Source organism: Poecile atricapillus, chromosome 11 (genome assembly GCF_030490865.1).
Source record: "Poecile atricapillus isolate bPoeAtr1 chromosome 11, bPoeAtr1.hap1, whole genome shotgun sequence".
Taxonomy (NCBI): domain Eukaryota; kingdom Metazoa; phylum Chordata; class Aves; order Passeriformes; family Paridae; genus Poecile; species Poecile atricapillus.
The window spans coordinates 17,311,904-17,332,816 of NC_081259.1; the positions used below are offsets into that span (position 1 = coordinate 17,311,904).

Consider the following 20,913-nt stretch of genomic DNA (forward strand, 5'->3'; position numbering starts at 1 on the left):
GGGCTGCCCACACTGTGACAGGAGGATATGGTGATCCCACCCAGGGTGTACCTGCATCAGTAGGGCAGGCAGTCCTACAGTTATCCCTCACCTCCCTGCCCTGACTGCATGAGAAACACAGTTACAGTGCTTAGGGGAAGGGGAATGGAAGGGAGAGTGACAATATGAACCCTAATGTGGGGCTGAAGACAGCCTCACCTACCCCACTTGTGACACTTTTCCCCCATCTCAGACTGCTGGGCACCCTGCCCTGCTGAAATGCTCCCTGGGGAGCCCTCCCAAACCTCAGGGATGGGGGTGTGTGCCACTGGTGCAGGGGAGTTCAGCCACAGGCTGGGAGCAAGTGAAGAAGTCCTGCAGCTCTCTGAACAACTGCAAAGGTGTGGATGAAGCTGTCTTGGCACAGCTAAATCTATGGGCTTATCTGGGGCTGCCCAGGAATGGCAATCTGGGCAGAAACTTAGCTTGGTCTTGGTGAAGCTAAGTAGAGGTGGAACTGTCTTCTGCTGTGGCTTGTTGAACACAGGTTTAGGTGTCAGCTAATCCTCTGGGAGAGGTGAGCCTCAAATCCCCTTCACAAGTGATAGTGGATTTCAAGTTTGTTCACCAGGCATTAGTTGTACTTACCAATGGTGGTACAATTGTGTGTCCTCACAGCATCCCAAGGGAAAACTGATATTGGTTTAACTTGAAAAGTGCAAGAGCCCACTTTTCTTTTTTTTACAGGTTACCTGGAACAAACTGCGGTGGGATTGTCCTGTGATGGGGATCTAGGGCCTTGATCTGTCCTTTGCCAAAGACTTTAAGACTCTATGTGCTTCCCTAGCTGATTTGTTGAGGGTTATACTTAAATCCACATTAAAATCTCCCCAGAAAAACACACACAGATCTGTTCCCAGGTGTCCTCTCATTCTTCCTGTCTTTCACCACTGTCTTCTCCTGTTGCTTTCCTGTGCATGATATGGGATTAGTGTGCATAGACTTAGACATTAAAGTGTGTTTGTGCCCCAGATACATGAGCTGGTAAACTTGCAGGAAATTTGTGGACTAAATATATATAAAGGAAAATTTTATGTTTTATTTTTATTTCATCATCAAATAGAGTATTATACATGTTTATTTATCATACATTAATTTGGCCTTTGTTGATCCATCAGCTACCAGAGATGGCAAGTGAGAAACCTTTCAGTGGTTACCTCAGAAGTGTTTCTGTTTCTCAGTTCAGATGTAAGTATCAAACCCACTTGCAAAATCTTTATAAATCAGACACAAATAGTTTTGATGCATTTGAAGGAAATAAATTTCACAGCAGTACCTTCTTTGTAATAGGGAAATTGCAGTATTCTAAGGAAAGAAAATATCCCTCCTAAGGCAATATATTTAAAATACCTAATAATAATATTATAATGATGATGATGATGCCAGGATGACATCTTGTACAGTAAAAATCTTTCAGTGTAATGTTCAGATTTCAAATAATTGAAAAAAGGGCAAGATATCACCAGAAGTACTGGACTCACTGGAAAAAAAAAAAGTTTTCTGTTTGTTTCATTTTCTTTCCTATCCCAGTAAGTCAAGTTCCACTTTCCTTTTCCCTGTTCTAAGGGATGTAAGTACAACTCACTTGGCATCTCTGTGGACTTAACAAAAGGGAACTGAGAGCAGAATGAGACCAAATGTCTGTGTAAGTATTGACCATTTTAAATGAGAGCTAAGGGTTTATGGCAGCAGTGTGGTTTTGAAAAAGTGGTTGCAGAAATAATCCAACAGTCCCCAGGACACAAACAAGGACAAATATCCAGAGAAACAGCCTGTCCACTACCATGGCAACATACTTCCAATCTTCAATGACCTGGAAGAAAAAGCCAATTAAAGATATTAGAAATTTGTCATATTCTTTTGGTCTTCCTCTTGCTAATGCTGAGTTTTTGTTTATCAAAAGAAAAAGAAAGAGATCTCAAGGTTCAGGGAATAAACTGGCTTTAGTCTTGGTAAGGGATTTTTCCTCCTACAACCCATCTGAGCAGTGGAGAAAAATACAGTAAATATTTCTTATCTTTTTTGGATACAACAGATACTGAGCGTGGTTGCCTGGTGTGGTGCCACCCCTGAAGGACCCATACTATAATCCAATTAAGGAATTTCTTCAATTTTAGTTTGTAAATTCTATTAATCTCAGTGGGCAAAAATAGATGGTGTTTATTGCTGTTAAACAAGGTTAGCTTCAGAGTTCTTTTCTTATCAGCAGTCATCTTATTCATGGGACTTAATGCATATTAATACTGTTGCTTTTATTAAAATCCCTTTTTGCCCTGCATGTGTTGTCTGTGAGAGTCATGGCCTTAGATTCTGTCTCAGACTGAAGTGACTAATTGGACTATTATTGTAAAGGGGAAATATATCAATCTTCATTTGCATCTCAGGAATAATTTTTCCTCTCATTGATTCTAGTTACACATGGGATGTCCTCACATCAGTGACTTTATCATCCTTGTCAGTTGAATCATGTCCGATATTAGAATATTACATATTTTTCCTTAGGTGCACACTTTGAATTCCCATTGCTGCTAATGGGAATTGAATGTTTCTGCAGTCAGACCATATAAATGTACATGAACAGCTGTTATCAGACTGTTGTGATAACAGAAGGAAGCAGAGAATAAAATTACAAATATAGAAAAATTATATGTAATATCAGAGGACCTTATGTGAAAAGCAGTAAGTGGATTTTCAATATATAAAATGCTCTTGAAAATTTTTCTTACTATCAGGTAAAAGCTTTGTAGATCCTTTAGTGTGCAACACATCCTTGCAAGAATTTCTGAGCTATTAGAAAACGTTTTCCTACACTCTGAAGTCGGCTTCTGTTCAGTCAGTTTCAATGTTTACAAGCTCATGTCTAATGTTAATAGCTGAACTTCTTTATTTATATTGACAGTAATTTCAGTTAATAGAAAACATGAGCTACTCAGCAGCATGCTCCTCTAGGGACTTCTGCAGGATCAGAAACCAGACTTTATTTAATTGGCTTGGCTGAGGGAGGAGAAGCACAAGAGGAATAGAGAACCTGGAGTCTCACTGGGGTCTGGATTAGAGAGAGGACAATGGTAGGTATGAGGATGATTTTTTCCCAACTGTGGGTGCTTGTCTAAAAAAACCACCTGTGACCCACCTGAGTTTTCCAAACATTACTCACAGGGTGTTTCTATCAGCTCTATTGTGTAGCTAGTGGTCTGTGAGTAGGGCAGGGGAATAGAGCAGCAGCAGCAGCATTGCTTAAATGAAGTATTTCTCCTAACCATTAATGAGTCTGGTATATATATAAATAACTCAAGTGAAAGTAAAAACCTCTGCTGAGATTTGTAATCCTACCCATGGTGTCTGCCATATACAGACAGGTGTCTTAGCCCAGAGAGGGTGTTTGCAAAGGCCTTCTACCAATTTTGCTGAATTTTTCTGCCGTGCTCAGTTAGGTAAATAAATGCATGAGCTGCAGGTGCATTGTTTCTGGTTAACTTCGCCTGGCCATGGGTCTGTTCACAGTCTTATTGATTCACAACAGTGAAAAATATTCTGTTTCTAACCTGGAACTGAATATAATTTTCTTCCTCTGCCAGTCACCACTTGAACGTGACAATGAAGCTTTTTTAAGAGTGTTTCATGACTTACTGGGCAGTCAGCAAACTCTTTCTGTAGAAATAGCCATGTTATTTATCAGAATATTTGCAGTTACCAAATTGCTGCTCATTAATGGCATAAATTACTTCCTCTAATGAGCTATATCTAGAATCTCTCTAAAATCTTCACAATAGCTAGAGAGTTCAAATGTGCTTCCTGAGGAACAGTGTGTTACAGAGGACAAGAGATGAAGTTTGGAAGGACAGGGATTTCTCATTTTTACTTACACTCTGGTCGTTGTCATCACTTTTCATGTGCTCTGCTATAAAACTGACTCCATCAATTGCTTCTTGCACTTCAGGAGAAAATGTTGCGCCTGTTCTTAACCTAAAATCTCGATGACTGCTGACATTGTCAAGTGTCTCAGAAACTTTCATACCATATCTTTTGGCAGAAGCTGTATTCAAAAAATAGGTAGAGTTCTTGTAGAAGTCAGATGGCTCCATACAAGGATTCTCTGCTTTTGTCTTTTTGCAGTTGCATGGCTTTTGCTGTGGAGAATTATTTTCTGGACGCTTCATGAACAGATAGGCTGGGAGTCTTTCAAGGAAAACCAGCTTTACCCAGGGGGGCATAGTGTGAGTACTTGGAGATCTGTGGTGGACATTGAGCACACAGACACTGGTAACTATTGAGAAGGTCACCAGCACCATTGTAAACATGAGATACTTCCCAATCAGTGGAACATCTAGAGATGTTGGAGGGACAATTTTGGAGATCAGCAGCAAGAACACAGTCAAGGCGAGCAACACAGATATGCATAAGGTCATTTTTTCACCACAGTCTGAAGGCAAGTAGAATACTAGGATGGCTAAGGATGTAATTAGCACACAGGGAATGATAAGATTGATGGTATAAAAAAGTGGTTTCCTTTTAATAATGAAGTCATATGTCACATCGACATAATTGGGGTCCAGAGGATTTACAGTTCTTCTCCCTGGGAGTGCGACAATGTCCCACTCTCCACTTGGGGTGAAGTCATCCATGCTTGCCATGGAAGTCTTAAGCACCATATCAATTTCTGTGTGGTCGTATGTCCAGGACCGGAACTTCAGGGTGCAGTTTTGTTGGTCAAATGGGAAATGCTTCACCTCAATCTTGCAGGCACTCTTGTAAATGGCTGGTGGCAGCCAGCGAATGCTTCCATTGTTCGTTACAATGGCATTTGTGTACAGCGAGACTTCGTATGTGCCATCCGCACTAACGAGAGGAGAAGAGAAAGGGGAGAAAGTAAAAATAAAATACTAAATATAAAATAAAATACTAGGAGGAAAAACAAGTTCAAAACACAAAAAGAATGACATTCTTGGTCTTGTGGGCCCCAGTTGTGCCAAGAATCAAAGTTTAGTAATACTTTTATTCTGATAGGGATAACTTGATAAGGGAGATCGACGTATGCATTTCTCCCAGTCCAATAGTCGCTTTTTGGTCCAATACTTACAGAAAAAAAAAAGATATAAAATTATTATTAAATACCAAATACACACCTCTGTTTCATCCAAAAAAATTGATGTATTTTGTTAATGTTTGCTCAAGTAATTAAAGCTTCCTACTTCTCTGAAGGCTGACTAAAAATGAGATCATGCCATGTGAAAACAGAGGTACCTTTGATCTGGAACATAGCCATGCTAAGAACACAAAGCATCACCCCTGAATTACAAGAAAATAAGGATGAGCTGCATTAGTTAGAAATGCAGGGAGAGTGGAGGCAGAGGAAATGTAATTATATGGGTTATAATTTATTGCGTCACTCCAGTTAATGTTTACTTATTACAAAACAGATAAGCCATGGCATTCTTAGTGCCCACAAATAAACTTGGCTTTGTATCTCTTCCAACTGCTGAACTTCCACCAGAGGAATCTTCTATATTATGATGGTTTCATTAACTCAGGGAGAAGATCATTATCTGTCAGTAGTATCTTCTCCTGCCCAAAAGTCTGGGCAAACAAGGTAGGGCTGTTTAAGCCATTAAGTATCCCAAGGTTGTATTCATATTTGTTGACAAGGCATCATGGAAAATAGTACTATTTCAGTGCTAAGGGTGATGGGTTGTTTTTTTTTTCCAAGCAAGGAAATGCTACAAATATCTAAGGCTTGGCATATGTGTCTGAATCAGTTAGGTTTGGCTCTGGAAAGGGCTCACCTGGGTGAGGCAATGAGTGCTGGCATTGAGCTGAGACTTTTGCAGCTAATTCATGCAGCCAGTGGAACAACCAGATGCAGGAGTGAGTGGCTACAGCCACTAATAGGAGTTGTTAGTTCATTGCCAATAAAAGAGCTATTTTTTTAGAAATTAATTGTATCCTAGTTCTAACATATCTGTACTCCCTGAGTTAGCTTTGCTGTCGTGCCATGCCGTGTGCTGGGCAGACTCCTGGGCTGGGAATATGTGAGTTCTGGTGCTGACTGCCCTGTCTCTGTTGTGGGAAGAGGCTGGGCTGCAGTCTCAGAGCCCTCTGCACAGGTCACAGACAGAGCTGAGGGCATAGGGACATGCTTTGTGTTTTCCTGAGCACCTTGAACTGAATGATGCCTGTGAAACTCTGCTCCAGCAGCAGGAAAGTACATGGAACTGTCCTTTAGCTAAAATTCAGTTGAGGCTTTGTACTAATGTAGAAACCCAATACAGTGAGGCTTGTTCCTGTGCATTTAAAAAACCTTTTGAAACAATTCCTTTCTATTTCTACAAACTAAATGGTATCACTTGGCTAGTAGCAAAAAGAAGCAGAGAGCAGAGTCACAATTTACCACAATAAGCTTTGAGTAGGCAGAGTACATCCTAATCCACTGGCTGAATTATTTTGTGACTAATACATTAGTTTAGTGTTCATCAAATCTGGTTTCCAGTAGTAGGATTCCAAGGACTTAACTCAGTTATATATAAACTTCCTGGGTTTCCCATCTGTATATGTTCATAAATCATCATGTGTTCATGAATTCATTGGTTTTCAAAGTATTATAAAAGCATACATTTTGATTATTAAAAAAAAGCATTTATCATCCACTTCAAGGTTTTGCTAGAGTCTTAAACCAAAGTAAAACAAAATTGTCAGCTGTTTTTTTGAAAGAGGAACTGAAAGATGATATTTTTCTATGAACTATAAAGCAACAGGGTCAAATGGTGACAGATTTATTATGTATTCACAGAATAGATTTTTTCATTGCTTTATCAAAATGGAATACAATTTGGTTTTCTACATGAGTATGAACACCTGGAGTTACGGTATGTGTGAACTTTGTAACAGCTTTATGTCCTGGGGTCTGTGGTAGAAGGAGGAGTGGGGAAAGAAGACAAAACTGTATCTTAGACCCTAAGATGTCTGATAGGATTCCAGATGTCTTCTTGCAACTGGATTTATACCTACAATTCATTCTTTCCATACAGTCTATTTTCAAATAAATCTCAGTTGTAAGCCTTGTCATGGATCCTCTGCTGTGACTGCTCACGCTGCAGACATCTTCCAGCTCTGCTGGGATTTCTTTAAGCAGAGTGCTGATGTTACTAAAATTATCTTTAAGCCAGTAGCCCAGTCAGGTACACTTGCTACTATCTAAAAGTGACAAAATTCAGTTTTAAAATTTTACCAGACCTACTTCATTGTTTCTGATGTTTGTTCCTTGATTAAAATTTTGTTCATTGTTTGCATAAACGACACCAGTTTTACTTACTTATTGTAAAGCACAATATCTGGCAACCAGATGTGTTTTGCAGGTATTCTCAGCTTATTTATTCCTTCATAGTCAGAGGGTTTCCAAGCCAGTCGATAATCAATCCACTCCTAAGAGAAGAATTGTAGAGTAGTGATGGGAGTGTCCAGACCAGCACTAACAAAACAATCATGTGATGGAGTGAAAGCAGTCACATTTGTGGTTTGCAAGAGCCATTTCTATGTTGTTTTGTTACCTGGTTCAGCCAGACATTCGTAGTCATGATCTGCTCCCGTTCATTCTGCAGGAAAAAATGGAGACAAAAACTGGCCTCTAAAATGTTTCACTTTATTGCAGTAATAAGGTTTATTCAGTGGATTTTTGAGCATTATTTTATCTAGTGTATTTCAAGACAGATGTTTCTCTGGGGTAAGATGGCCAGGCTTGTGCACATACTGATGATAAATAGCAACCCCATAAATAAAGAATTCCAAATGCCTTTTAACAACAACAGTTATGGCAGGAGTGAGTGTAGTTATTTGGAAACAATGACCACCACCTTGCTGTTTTCCTCCCCCACCCCCCTTCTCCACCTTTGATTGGAATCAGGAAGGACATTTGACCATCGGGGAGGCCTACATGAAGTTGTGTGAGGTTGGTGTAAGGTTTGCCATGTAATCTCTCAGCTGGCAGGCTCTGCTTCATGAACTGCTGTCTCTGGACAGCAGTCCAGAGGAGAAACCTCCCTGTAGAAGGTCTGTCAGGAGGATTTCTGCAAGAAAATGAGTTAATTCTCTGATCCTGAAGATGCTTGAGATTGTTGGAGCCTACAAGATGCCTAATTTTGTTCTGCTTGAAGAGTGAGACTATAGAGGGATAGGGACTGAACTGTGCTAGTCTTGATCCTTGCCCATTCATCCACCTTGTTTAGGTTGTTGATCACCTCTGGGGCCTCTGGAGGAAGACACCTCCCTTTTTATGCCCAGAATCTGCAGTCTGGAGGGACACTGTGCTCATGGTGGTAGTGCAGGATGTACAGAGGCATGTCTGTGTCCAGATGGAGCTCCCCAGCAGAGAGAGAACACTTAACTAGAATCAGCTGGTATACATGGCATTGAATCCTGTGTGTATACATATATAGATCTATGTGTATTATATATAATATACAGTCTACATGTGTGTATGAAACTTCAGCTCTTTGTACAGTTTCCCTTTTGTTCCAACAGAGTCTCTCTCATTTCCAAATGAATTTCAGGACATAAATTCTTTAAGTCTCTTAAAGTTTGCAGTAGTCCAGTCACTAGCTCTTATACAAATTCTGATAGGTAGACAGTCATCTGTATCTTCTTTGTCATCCAGGGAGAGAGCAGCAGAGTTGAAAGCCCCAGTTCAGGAAATTATTCCCACTTGCATGCTGGCTCTCGTTCCCACTGCAATTAATGTTAACATCTCTTAGTAATTTTGTTTTTATACCTTAGAATAACTGTCAAACACATACTAACCTTGTGGGTGAAAATGTCTTTTAGACCCACTGAAGTAGATTTTATTGAACATGAAGATTGTTTTAACCATGTTAAGTTATTCCAGCCAGAATTATGTGTGGTTTTCTTTTCAACATTCCAGTGTTCTTTATTGGTATTCCTGGTATGTCACGTGGTTTGGATGTGGCTTTGTCACTTGTTTTCAGGCCATTGAACCACTTCAGTAGAAGATGGATCAGCATTCCACTGATGGTGGATGGTGTGCACATTGCTGGTGTGCACAGTCCAGGATGGGTCCTGACCTGGGGTAACTTACAGTAGCTGTACAAAAATTGGTGGAATGATTTTGAATTTTAGCTAGATGGAATTCTATTGGATGAAGATCTGGCCCCAGTCCTTCAATGCCTAGGCATAAACTGATTTCCCCATTGTACCTCCATTGTGAGGTATAAAACCAGTTAATTGCATGTATGGACTCTGCCTATTAATAGTGTTACACAAATGAGGAAAGAGCAGAGATGTAGCAATACCAGTATAACTATTACTTAGAGTGCTGTGCAGGTGGTATTGAATGTAAAGGCATAGCCTAATTTGAACTTACCACACTGATGAGCTGTGCCAGGGAAACCTGCAGCTCTATGGATACCAGCTGGGAGGAGTTGACAGCTGGCCGAATTAACTTATTGTATCTGTCAGGACTCAGTAGGTGGTTCATTAATTTTTCTTCAGCATCTGCTGCCATGCTTCCTGTAAAGCATCACAAAACAGGATTATGGAAGGGAGACTAAAGTGACATGATGTAGGGGGTCACAGAATAGCTATGCATCAGATCATTTTTGGGAAATAATGACAGCTTTTGATTTTCTAAAGACTGTAGGTTTATGTGAACAGGAGGATATGGTGCTTGCACTGATATCTGTTCTGCTGAAGTTGACTGTCTTTTGCAGAGCACAGATCAAAGTAGATCAATCAGAACCCTTTTGGGGTTCTGATTCTTTTTTTTCTGATTCACCTCTATTCTTTTTTGCAATAAAATGTGAAGCTAAAGTTGGTAGATACTTTTGGGATTACAAATTGGGAGACAACCACCCCCTTAATAGCAGGGGAAGAATTATTCTATGATCCAAGGGGAGGGGTCCAGCTGTGACTTCTCTCTTCAGTGCTGTAGGAGACAGAGTTGCAGGTACACATACAAATTTAAAGATTCTGATTTAGAGAAAACCAGCTGTCGGAGGCATAAAAGATTTTTTTAATGAGTGGGGACTCTCTGGTAGCTAGTGATGTTTCTGTTCCAAAATTTGAAAACCCAGTGCAGTATGTTAGGCTTATTTTATGTGGAAGTAGAACCTGATTTGTGGACTAGCACAAACATTGTAAATCTTTGATTACCCAAGCTGAAGTCCAGTGACTACAAAATATAATATCTACAGGTTACTGTCAAACAAGCCTGAACATTCCCTGTGGAGCAGAGCAGCTTCTGGCACAACCTCAGGGTCGTTTATTCTGTTCTCATATTCTTTGTGTGCTTTTTAAAGTCATCCCAGTGGACTTTTCAAGCCACTGTTGACCACCTGACAATACTGATGAGCAAGGTTCTCATCATCCTGCCAACAGAACTGAGCCAGAGACACTGTGCTGTGTGTTGGGCAGTTCTGTGTTGTGATGCTGACGAAATTACAGTGTTAGTGAAAGCAGGTTCCAATGCAATTGAGAGAATGACTCTTCCATAGAAAAAGTCACCTAATTCAGCTCACCTAATTCACCTCTAGATATTGCAGAAATGAGGGTAGTGTCCTCACAGCATACTTGTTTCATTATTTCCCAGAGCAATTCCACACAGTAAAAGACATTGGCCATGTAAGTGTTTTAAATTTGTGGTACATTAATTTGTTCTGGGGGTTTTTATGTTATAGCATATCCATGAAATCTGGGGAAAGGCAGACACCAAAAAGCCAGGATCAAATAAGCAAAGTTTGTGGGCATGTCTGTAAGGTGCCACATTTCCTTGTGAACTGGGCTGCAAGTTGCTAGGCTGAACAAGTCTCTCTTGAAACTTGAAATTCTTCTGAATCCAACTCAGGGTAAAAAAATACCCTAAGACCTTTTTATTTCTGATCCAGTGAGAAAGTGGAGTGAGGTAAAAGGAAAGATTATCAAACAGAGATCTCATATCTAAGAACAACTTTTACAAGCTCCGTGGAAAGGTTGAGGTGTTTACCTGGTGTTTACCAGGCTTGATTTAATTCTTGTAAGAGCAGCATGGCCCAAATTTTTCACCTATACTTAACTATAAAATTGTTCTTCAGAATAGGCTTTTCAAATACTTTCCAAGGCATTTGGGAAAACAAATTTGGATGAATGTAACTGTGTTTGTTGGGTCAGTTTGTTTTTTGATTCACACTTGCTTTGTACCTCTCTGCAAGTCATTATAAAAGCCCTATACCACATGATATTTTAATATGACATTTGTTCTCAATGCAAGGTGCCTAATCAAAAGCTTATCAAGCTAGAGCTATGCTGAATCTTTCTAAGCTTTAGATTCTGGGGTGGATTTTGGGGTATAGCAATCAAGGAAAAGCTAAATTTGATACTGTAAAGAAAAGAGGGCCATGTTCTAGGAATGAATCTTCTTGTGGTTAAAGGATAGTTTAGAAGTCCTGTGGTAGTTCAAGAGAGAATCCTTGTTAAGGTTATTTTATTTGGTGGAGTTTTATGTGGGAGTTGTTTGTAGTAGATATTTTTTTAGTAGACATTCCCACTTTTGCATATGTAAGTGGTGTAAGCACATGGCTGTAATTCAAATATAAATAAATTGTCAGTTGGTTTGTTTCATTCAGTTGTCACTGAATACTGTTAGCAAAGGTGTGAGTTCTTGTTTGAATTGTTAACTATGTTTTCACTGCATTTCTGCCTTGTCTGTGAATATTCCAGCATAGAGTATTTGCTGAAGAGGGAGTAAGAAGTAGGAACTGTAGAATATTTGCAGAAAGCTAATTCTGGATTTGTAATTAGTTTTTACTCTGAAACCTGTGTTTAGCATCACAATAATCTGGTCTGCAAATCCAAATGTACTGTGTGGTCTGCATGTCTGATGAGAACAGCTCAGATTTCCAGGTACTGACTGTTAATAAACTCTATGCAGATTAATGACAAGCCAGGACTTTAATTATAAAATATATTTATTCAACAGTGAATCTCTTTGAGAAATTATTACCTGTACTTAGTGAAGGCATTCCTTCATTAGGGATAATCCTTTGTAAAATTGCTATTCCATTTCAGCCTTTGTAACTTAGTAATCAGAAGTAAAGGGGCTACTCTGTCACCTCGCTCAGAAGCCTGTATAACCACTAGATGTCAGGCCTGCAGTGTTTTAAAACTTGTTAAAACCAATCTCTCTGTGAATACTGGGGAAAAGGAGTGTTTCTTGTCTAATTTTTATAGTCTACTTTCCATTAACAATCTACCAGATTGCACTAATGATAACCAAACCAGATGGCACTTAATGAGAACAAAATTACCAGGCATGCAGTTTCATCTTTATGTGCATTGTGTGTCAGTAGCCAGGCCTTTGAAACTTCTCTTTTTTTCTCTCAGGGTTGGAAGAAATGGAAGTGCAGTTTCCCCCACAAAATGTTTTTTTTTCCAAATAGCAGTAATCACCAGAGATGTTGAGGAGGGTAGACTGACGCTTTTAGACAAATTATTTTAACAGCAATGATTAAGCAATCATAATTTGGGAGTGGAGTATATTTGTGTACTGAAAGCAATAATAAATAAAGCCCATTGGGGTGGATCCTGAGCTGGGGAAATTATTTTAGCTTCACTGAACATGGTACACATCTGCTCTGTGACAAGGAGAGCAATTGCCACATAACTTGCAGTACATTCCTCAGTAAGTTTGTTTTCTCTGTGGGACTATGAGCATTAAAAAAAAAAAATTGCACCAAGATGCTTCCAATTTCACAGCAGAAGAAATTAAACCATGGACTTCATTCACTCTGCTGTGGAGACTTTCCTTTTTACATTGTCTAATTTAAATACATAAAATGAAATAACTAGACATCCTGTGTTATGCTGTTTGATTTCAGTGTAATGACAAATTTGTTGGAGTGATTTTCACAGAAAAGAATAAGAAGCAGTAGTGAAAGATACAGGCATGTTTGCTGTTATCACTGTCTACATTTCAAAATTTAACATGACATTATTTCTAGTGTTTCTCTGAATTCAGTAATAATTACTATTTCTGTAATAAATGTTGAAATAGTATTTGTTTAGAAGTAACACTGTAGCATGTGTTACCATTTTTGTAGTTTACTGTCTCACTAGTGACATACCAAGTTCTCATCTGTAATTAATAAGGAGCAAGTAAGAAGCAGCAATGAAGCAGTCCCATTATCTTCTCTGAAATTACTTCATAATGTTGTTACTTCTCAACATACTCTCAAAAAAAAAAGATTTTCATCTCCTCCTAGAAGAACACATGCTGATTTGGAATGCATATTGTTCCAATGGAAGTAGCAGTGAATTTACTGTATTTTAAAGACTTCTCATTTTTACACTGCAATTAATGCAAATAAAAAAGGAAATACTCATGGGTTTAGAAGTGTATAATTAAAAAAATCTAGAGCAGCCCCTTCCTCTCCTTTTGTTACAAAGCAGATGTTTTCTAAAGTTGCCTTTCAGAGAAGGAAGAAACAAAAGAAGTGTGGAATGAATAGGTAATAATGGGAAGTGTGTGATCTGATCTTGGTTCAGTTTCAGCCAGTTTCTCTGAGAGCACCTCAGTGGAGCCTCTCCATGGGAATAAGCTCCCATGCTAAATTCACTATTTCATGCTGCTGTCAGGCTGTTTGTGTTGGCTAAAACATATCCAAGAAATCCTGACAGACTGAGGGAAATGTTCTTGCATAAAAAGCATAAATATATGCTTTTTGTAGCATATATTTACGTATGATAACTTAATTAATACAGTTTCCATTCTAATTAAAAAAATTAGGAATTATGAATTTTGCAAAATACAGCAACTTGAGAAAATAATAGTAGAGGGATGAGATCTGTCAATTTATGGATCATGTCATGGTTCATTTTTTCACCTTCAGCACAATATCTGCTTTTCCTATCACAGATGATCCTGGGAGCATCTAAAGGGATATTATTTAGTCATTATCATTTTCATCTCCTACAGTTATGTAATTTTATATTCAACCTAACTGCCTGTCCATATCCATCGTAGTGCATGTGCTGATACCGAACAAGCCCAAAACAACACTGAAATAACCAATTTTATACATCCTCTTAAAGTCAGCAGCCTCCCAAGGTGATAGTTACGGAGCTCATGTCACTGTCCTACCTCGTACCCCCAAAAGCTCTCACTGTTCTGAAACTGATGAGAAAGAAAAGGTCACTTACCGTTCAGACAAAAGGAGCCCACTACAAAGAGAATGAGGGTGTGCATTTTCCCCATGGCAGTAAGAAGATGTGGATTACTGTTCTTCAGCTTAGACAGCTGGCAATAGGCTCTGTTGGCAGGGATGCACAGGGAAGAGATGTAAAAGCAAACCTGAATCTTGGAGGTATGAAATGTCTGGAAAGAGACAGACAGTAGGACCTGACAGAAGCGTTCTGCAAAGTGGAATTTTCGTGAGCATAGTGGTCCCTCCCCCTTTGCAGCTGTTTAAAGAGCTTTGTGAAGAAGAAAAGCAAATAAGAAGAGTGAACATAATGTGATAACGTTGCAAAAGAGGAAATGAAAGAGCAAGCTAAGAGACATGATGTTCAAAACACAACTGCTTAATTCTTGCTACAAGATAACATTTAAAAGGCTTTCTGATTAATGAGTGCAGTGGGTGGGAATAGCTGTGTGGGAAGAGCTGGTTATAACTTCGTGCCATAAAACCTCTTAGTGTCAATAAATTATAGCCCCAGCAGAGGGTTATTTTCTGTGTCAAGAGAGAAAGTTTATTACCTACTGCCAACCCTTTTCCACTCCAAGGCCCACACGTGTGATCTCTTTAAACCAGAGCTCCAAAAACTTTTTGGCAGCACCAAGAGAGGAACAGAAAATATGTTGTCGTTAACATCTGATAAGATTTTTAAAAGAAAGCTAAAGCAATCTGTGGTGAAGTAACAGTAGGGATAAAGACACTTCAGAGGAGCATTAGAGAAATTCTACAGAATTCATCTTTTAGAGCTGAAGGGCTTAGCAGACTGTAGAGTGTCGTGTGTTTTGGTACTTGCTATGGGAAGATGTGTGTAGAAGGAGAGGGAAAGAAGATTTTCTGTGCCCTTTGCAAGCACTGTAGGACAGGCTGAAGTCCATGGTTAAAAAAAAACTCCAAACCAAATCTGAGTCCCTGTAACTTCTAAACTTTTCTATACATACATGTAATCAATTTTGGTTAGAGGTACATTTATTGTATTTATGCTATGCAAATGTCTCAGGTGATAAAAAGTTCTGTGGACTATAGAGTGGAACTGATGGTTGATGACTTATGTGTACTCAAAAAAAAATTCTCAGCACACCAATTTCTCCCCAAAGGCAAATTTTCCTTCTGCCAACCCAGCCTCTGTGTTTTGCAGTGGTTGTAGAAGGAACAGATGTGTGGCTCCTGAAGCCACTGTGTTTGTACCATTTTGTGCTGTTTGGTGCTTTTAGCTGAGTAGCAGTTCAGGGTATAACAAAACAGGCTGGGGTTGCTTCACCAAAGCAGTGGGACCTGACAGAGCCAAAGGGTCACAGACCATGCCCCGATTGCTCGGGTTATCCTGCTGAGGCTGAGGTGGGAGGAAGGAATTACCACAACTGGTGTTCATATTCCTTCCTTTGCCATCCACTTGCATTCATTCATTCATTCTGACAGAGCACTCTTCCTTCATCACTCTGTGCTCTGCAATTGTTTTCCCCACAGTGATGCTGCAGGATTCCATTTGTTCATTAAGTTGAGGTCCCAAAATGAAAAGCGTTTTTAGCAGACATTAGCATATGTGATATTGTGCATTTGCATGTTAATGCACTGTGAAAAGGTGGCTATGGCAGGCAGGGAGCCATCCACTGAACTGGCTGGGGGTTTTTGCTGCTGCTGTGATGCTTTGCATGCCGTAGGGTATTAGAGCTCCTAGATGCATGAGGAATGCAAGATGTTCAAGTGTCCAGGGAAACTGGCAGTCCCCTTCTGTGGATTTATCATGGTGATTTCCAGCTGCTGTTTGTATTAGGAAAGAACCAGTCAGAAATGCTGGAGCTTTCGAAGTGGAAGCAGCCAAGGGTAGAGCAGGCTTCCATAATGACACAAGTACAGGTACAGAGAGTTTGTTGCAAAAATAAATGCTTCTGGGTGGAATGGCACAGTTAGTTTCCAATAGCTGTGATGCTGAAATGAAGTTTCAGAAAACATAGAACTGACTTAATGTTGCACTGACCGAACAGCTGTCACTTTCTGATTGAAAATTGGTACAGAAAACGTTAACTAATAGCAATTTTTCTTTTTCCCTAGCCCCTTATAAGTGTGAAGCTAATGAAACCAACTAAAGTCCTGGATCATGTCATTAGCAGCAAGGCTTATGTTGCTTTCTGTTCAGTTGAAAAATGGAACTTTTTACAGGTAACTTCTGCAAATACCCGGAGTGTTCTGCAGGTAAAATCCTGGTTTTCCCTACTCACCACTACTGAGATGAGCTCATTTGAACAGCTGTACTGGAGCTAACATTTTGCATTCCTGGAATTTTTTCTTTACAACTGCACTTTCTTTACAACTACACAACTCTCCTATTAGACAAGTGGGATGCCTCAGTCATTCTGGGGCTAATGTTTTTGGGTTAAATTGTATTGCTGTTGCTTCATTTCACATTGCTGTAGTGTTGCCCAATTTAAGATCTGCAAGGCAAACCAAAACTGTGGCACTGTAGTTCCAGTAACTGTCAGCTGGATGAGCTTAGCTATGTCCTCACAACTGTTAGTAGAAATTAGTGGGAAGGGCATGGGTATGTGGAACATTGAGTCTGCTGTAATCTAAAGCTTTGGAATTTAGTAAGCTTTTTTTGGATTAGTAGATGCTTTATACTGGAGAGCTAGTTTTCATCCAGAGGCTTACTCTACAGTGATGGGCCTTGTCTATGTGGGTAATCATGTCATAAAATCTGTTTCCTACAGCATTTCTGCAGCTGCATTTGCCTTTCCAGATGGGTTCTAACCAATTTGTACAGGTATTTGTAATAGCTGTCTTCAGACAAAGCAAAACACCATTAAGATTTTGCAAAGGGCAGTGCAAAACAGCTGTGGATGATACCAAATTATCAGGTAAATAACACATAATTAGGGTTTCAAATGATGATACTATATGTTATTGCATCAGAATCTGCACCAAACCCCCAAAATCTTCCAGAGAATTGCCACTTATAGCACTGGGACAATGTTAATAACAGGAATGACTTGGTAGCAATGGATGTGATTCCAGCTTTCATGGTTAAAGTACAAATTATTATGGATAAATGAAAAGCCACCTTTCTTCTCTGGAATATGCCTGATGGCAGACCAAGTCATTCCTGGAATAACAGTGCTTTCCTTTTCTGGTTGATTTTGGAAGTTGTCACCAGGTGCTTTGTGAGCTACAGGTGTGTTGTGTTTGTAGAGTAATAGGCAATAATATTAAATATTAAAATAATTAATATTAAATAATATTAAAGCTTCTTACACTCACTGATTACCTTCAACATCTTTAACCTTTGAAGTGCACAAGTGTAACAAGTCCAGAGAGCTCTCTAAAGCAGCATAGAAGCATCAGCTGGAGGTGGTTATGCTATTTTGGAGTTGATATTTTTGTTAGTCTTCTTTTGCTTCCTCTTACTTGCTTTGAGATTTATTGCACAAAAACCTGTTGAGTGCCCAATATGACTGGCAAACAGTCGTGCATTCTTTAAAAACACTGGAAGCTGTAGCCTTTCTTGCAATGCCTGTATTTTGTATAAATTTAATAAAAAGAGGTTAAACATGTGCATTTCTTTGGCAATATCAGTGTGTTCTGTATGCAACATAAGCATTTTTGTGTGCTCTTACTTTCTGAGGTAAAAACTCTAAATGTAGATTCTAGGAGGAGGAAACAATTTCTTAAGTTTATCTATCTTGCCACATTATTCTAACTAAGAAACTGTGCTTGTTTATCTGCCAAATCAGTGTAATTGCTGTGCAGTTTCCAGCTTTGATGGAAGGACAGAGTGTATTACATCTCTTGGTAAAGGTCCATTTGTAAGATTTTAGTATTCACAGTGTTTTCTAGATTCTAGAATTGCCCATTTGAATCTTCATCACTTTCTTTATTATCAAACAAAGCCTAAGAATCGCTTACTAAGGATTTATTTCCACCTTTTTCGGTATTTACAACTTTCTACTGAAATCTGTGGAAAGCTCTATAGCAAAAACCTAAAGCAAAAAACTATTTATCATGGGTGTCAAAAATGAAAATGCATATAACATTGTTGTGAAATAAAACATCATTATCCCAAGAGTAAAGAGTAAGCAGCCTGTGCCAAGGCAAATGTACAATCAACTATGCAGTCTGAAATTTTAGTACCATCTACTACTGTGTTTTCTGCTGTAATTGGCAAGCTATTGAGAAAAGATCTACTGTCTACTAAAAGTAGATGCTATGAATAAATCAAACATGATATTTTCAAGCAGTTGTGGAATTTAATGTTGCAGGGCCAGACCTGCAGATCTGCTTGGACTGTAGAGTGATGTGAGTTTTATCCATGAGGTTGGCAAATTTTGTACTGGCCAGGCGTGTGCTAGAAGGGTCACTTTAAAATTTATTTTCCTTCTCAAGATGCCTCTCTATCCTGCAGGATGTTAATAGCAATAGATAAGTACATACCTGGTCATCTGGAAAAGTCAGCAGTGCTGTGGTGCAGAACACATTTACTGTAAGATTGTGAAGAGTTTTATTTGAATTCTAACCATTGCTCTTCAGTGAGACAGTGTCCACTGCTACCTCCTTCCTTGCTTTCATGTTGGGCCCATGCCAGGATGGTAATGGCTCTTCTGTTCACTGGGCTTTTAGGATGAGACACTGGCATTTGTGGATTAATCTCCTGTTACTGAGATCACTTGTGTGCCAGAAAAAAAATATACTCTCAACTGTTTATGGCACAGTGCAAAGGTTTCTCTCTTGCACTCATGGTGGAGGGAATCATAACTTCTGTATCTGCACATCCCTTCAAATGGAGAAGGAGAAGAAGAGTGAAGGACAACTGTACTGTTTGAGCTTGACCTTTTTTATTTAGAACTGCTACTTTTCAAAAAGAGAAAATTGAAAAAGTGCAATAAAAAAAGAGGGCTTTAGGATACAAGACTGAGAGCCAAAAGACATGGGCTTTGTTCTGAGCTCTACCACGAGTCTCTGGGGCTGTGTTTAGGTAAGTACTGTCCTTTCTCAGTGCTTCATTTTCCCCAGGTGTAAAGCAAAGATAAGGATTTTCAAAGAATTAACTAACGTTTGTGAAGGGCTTGGATGGCAAGGAATGAAAAAGAATAATGAAAACACAGGGAAGCTGTGTAGTACTTTGGCTTTCATACTTCTACTACCAAAGAGGCTTTTGCTTTCCCTAACAAGCAAATGAAATGGATTCTGGGCTTGTCTGTCATGAAGTTAATTTGGTCTCTCTAAACTGATTATTTAAACATGTTAAATGTAAAGGAATGTGACCAGGACAGATAGCAGAATGTGTGGTTCTGTAAATATGGAGACCACTATACATAAAATTTTCAATATGAGAGACTTTCCTCTAGGTCACTTAAAAGAGTTTGGGTACGAGTCAGATTGTTCCTGCTGCACTGCAGAGAAGGATGGAACTGAAAACACAGGTGGAGAAGGTCTCACAGGTGGAAAGGCAGGTACAGCCTTAGTTTTTGACCAGAAAGAAGTTCCAAAATTAATCCTTTACATTTAGGGCTTTTGTACCTTCTCAGCTTGGGAAGCAGCAGGCACTGGGAGAATTGGAAGCCAGATGTCTGAGACTGGAGCAGGTAGCTGGGAGATGATAACTGTGTTGGATGCAGGGAGTAACAGTGCCAGAATTGAAGTGGAAGTCTAAGCAGGATCTTTTTTAGTTCTGTGCTCAGCCAGGTACAGGACAGGAGCAGGGAATGCTGCCAGTCACGTTGATGGTGAGCACAGAACTGGCCACAGGGAAGGCAGCCCTGGCAAGAAAGGCTTTCATACCAATGATCACTCAATGATCCATAGCCAATCTAATGGATCTGCTGCCACCGAGCCTGGAATCCCCACTCGTGCTCTGCATTTGGCTTTGAGAGGGCACTGATTCCTCACCTTGTGCCCAGCAGCAGCCCTGCCTGTTCCTAACAATTCTTGGAGACTCCTTGCCATGGCCTGGCAGTGCTGACAGAAGTGGTGCCGTGCAGGAGCAGGAACAGCAGATGGCAACCAAGAGCTTGGCTGCTGGTGCACACAGGGCAGGAATGGAAGCATAATAAAGGGATATTATACAAGATAATGAAGCAATTCCCAGGTCTTAGATTTTAAAATACACTATTTCTATCTCAAGTAACAGAAAAAAGTTTATAGAGTCATATGTCTGTCAACCTGTTGGGTTTTTTTGTGGTTATCTCACTTGGTGTAGTAAAAGATCCTATTACTGCTGGCAAACTTTGCCATGTATAGGATTTATGAACCTGTCATGTAGCCACTAGCATTTCCTCTGCCCTTCCTTCAACTTTCATATACTAAGAAAAATTAAAAGAATAGGAAGCCATTTAGAAAAACATTCTAAATGCATATTCATTATTTTTCCAAGCTGAAATTAGAGCTCCTTAGTTAGCTAGATAATAACCCAATCTCTCAGTATTACACATCAATATACATTTAATGGAGAGTCATAAGTATCTAAAGACAGGTACTTCTATTTGATGGGTTTTTTTGGTAATTTAGAGCAAGAATCCAAACTTGAATTTAGATTTTTAAGTATGTGAAGCTTTTACAGCTCCATCAGTGTCCCAAATTAAAGGGTTTTTTCTTTTGCCTTATACATCATACCACAGCAGGATTTGTTATTTCCAAGTCAAAGGAAGCAGTTCCTTCTGTCTCTTCACATTTG

The 20,913-nt window shown here is 39.4% G+C and overlaps 1 protein-coding gene across 1 annotated transcript; it reads right to left on the bottom strand.

The window, feature by feature from the left end:
* Window positions 1-1,098: 1,098 nt before the first annotated feature.
* CHRNB4 (cholinergic receptor nicotinic beta 4 subunit) lies at window positions 1,099-14,494 on the bottom strand. Its single transcript, XM_058846888.1, has 6 exons — window positions 14,218-14,494; window positions 9,410-9,555; window positions 7,584-7,628; window positions 7,349-7,458; window positions 3,906-4,878; window positions 1,099-1,852 (listed from the first exon to the last, which is right to left on the bottom strand). Exons 1-6 carry the CDS (start codon window positions 14,270-14,272, stop codon window positions 1,712-1,714), a joined length of 1,470 nt encoding a protein of 489 aa, XP_058702871.1. The 5' UTR covers window positions 14,273-14,494; the 3' UTR covers window positions 1,099-1,711.
* Between the last annotated feature and the right edge of the window lie 6,419 nt (window positions 14,495-20,913).

Excerpts from the sequence above, each read along its gene's own strand:
- CHRNB4 (XM_058846888.1), bottom strand. The coding sequence starts at position 14,272 with ATGGGGAAAATGCACACCCTCATTCTCTTTGTAGTGGGCTCCTTTTGT. Across the intron at positions 9,556-14,217 it reads GGGCTCCTTTTGTCTGAACG|GAAGCATGGCAGCAGATGCT; the intron begins GTAAGTGACCTT and ends GATGCTTTACAG. Across the intron at positions 7,629-9,409 it reads TGGCACAGCTCATCAGTGTG|AATGAACGGGAGCAGATCAT; the intron begins GTAAGTTCAAAT and ends TTTTTCCTGCAG.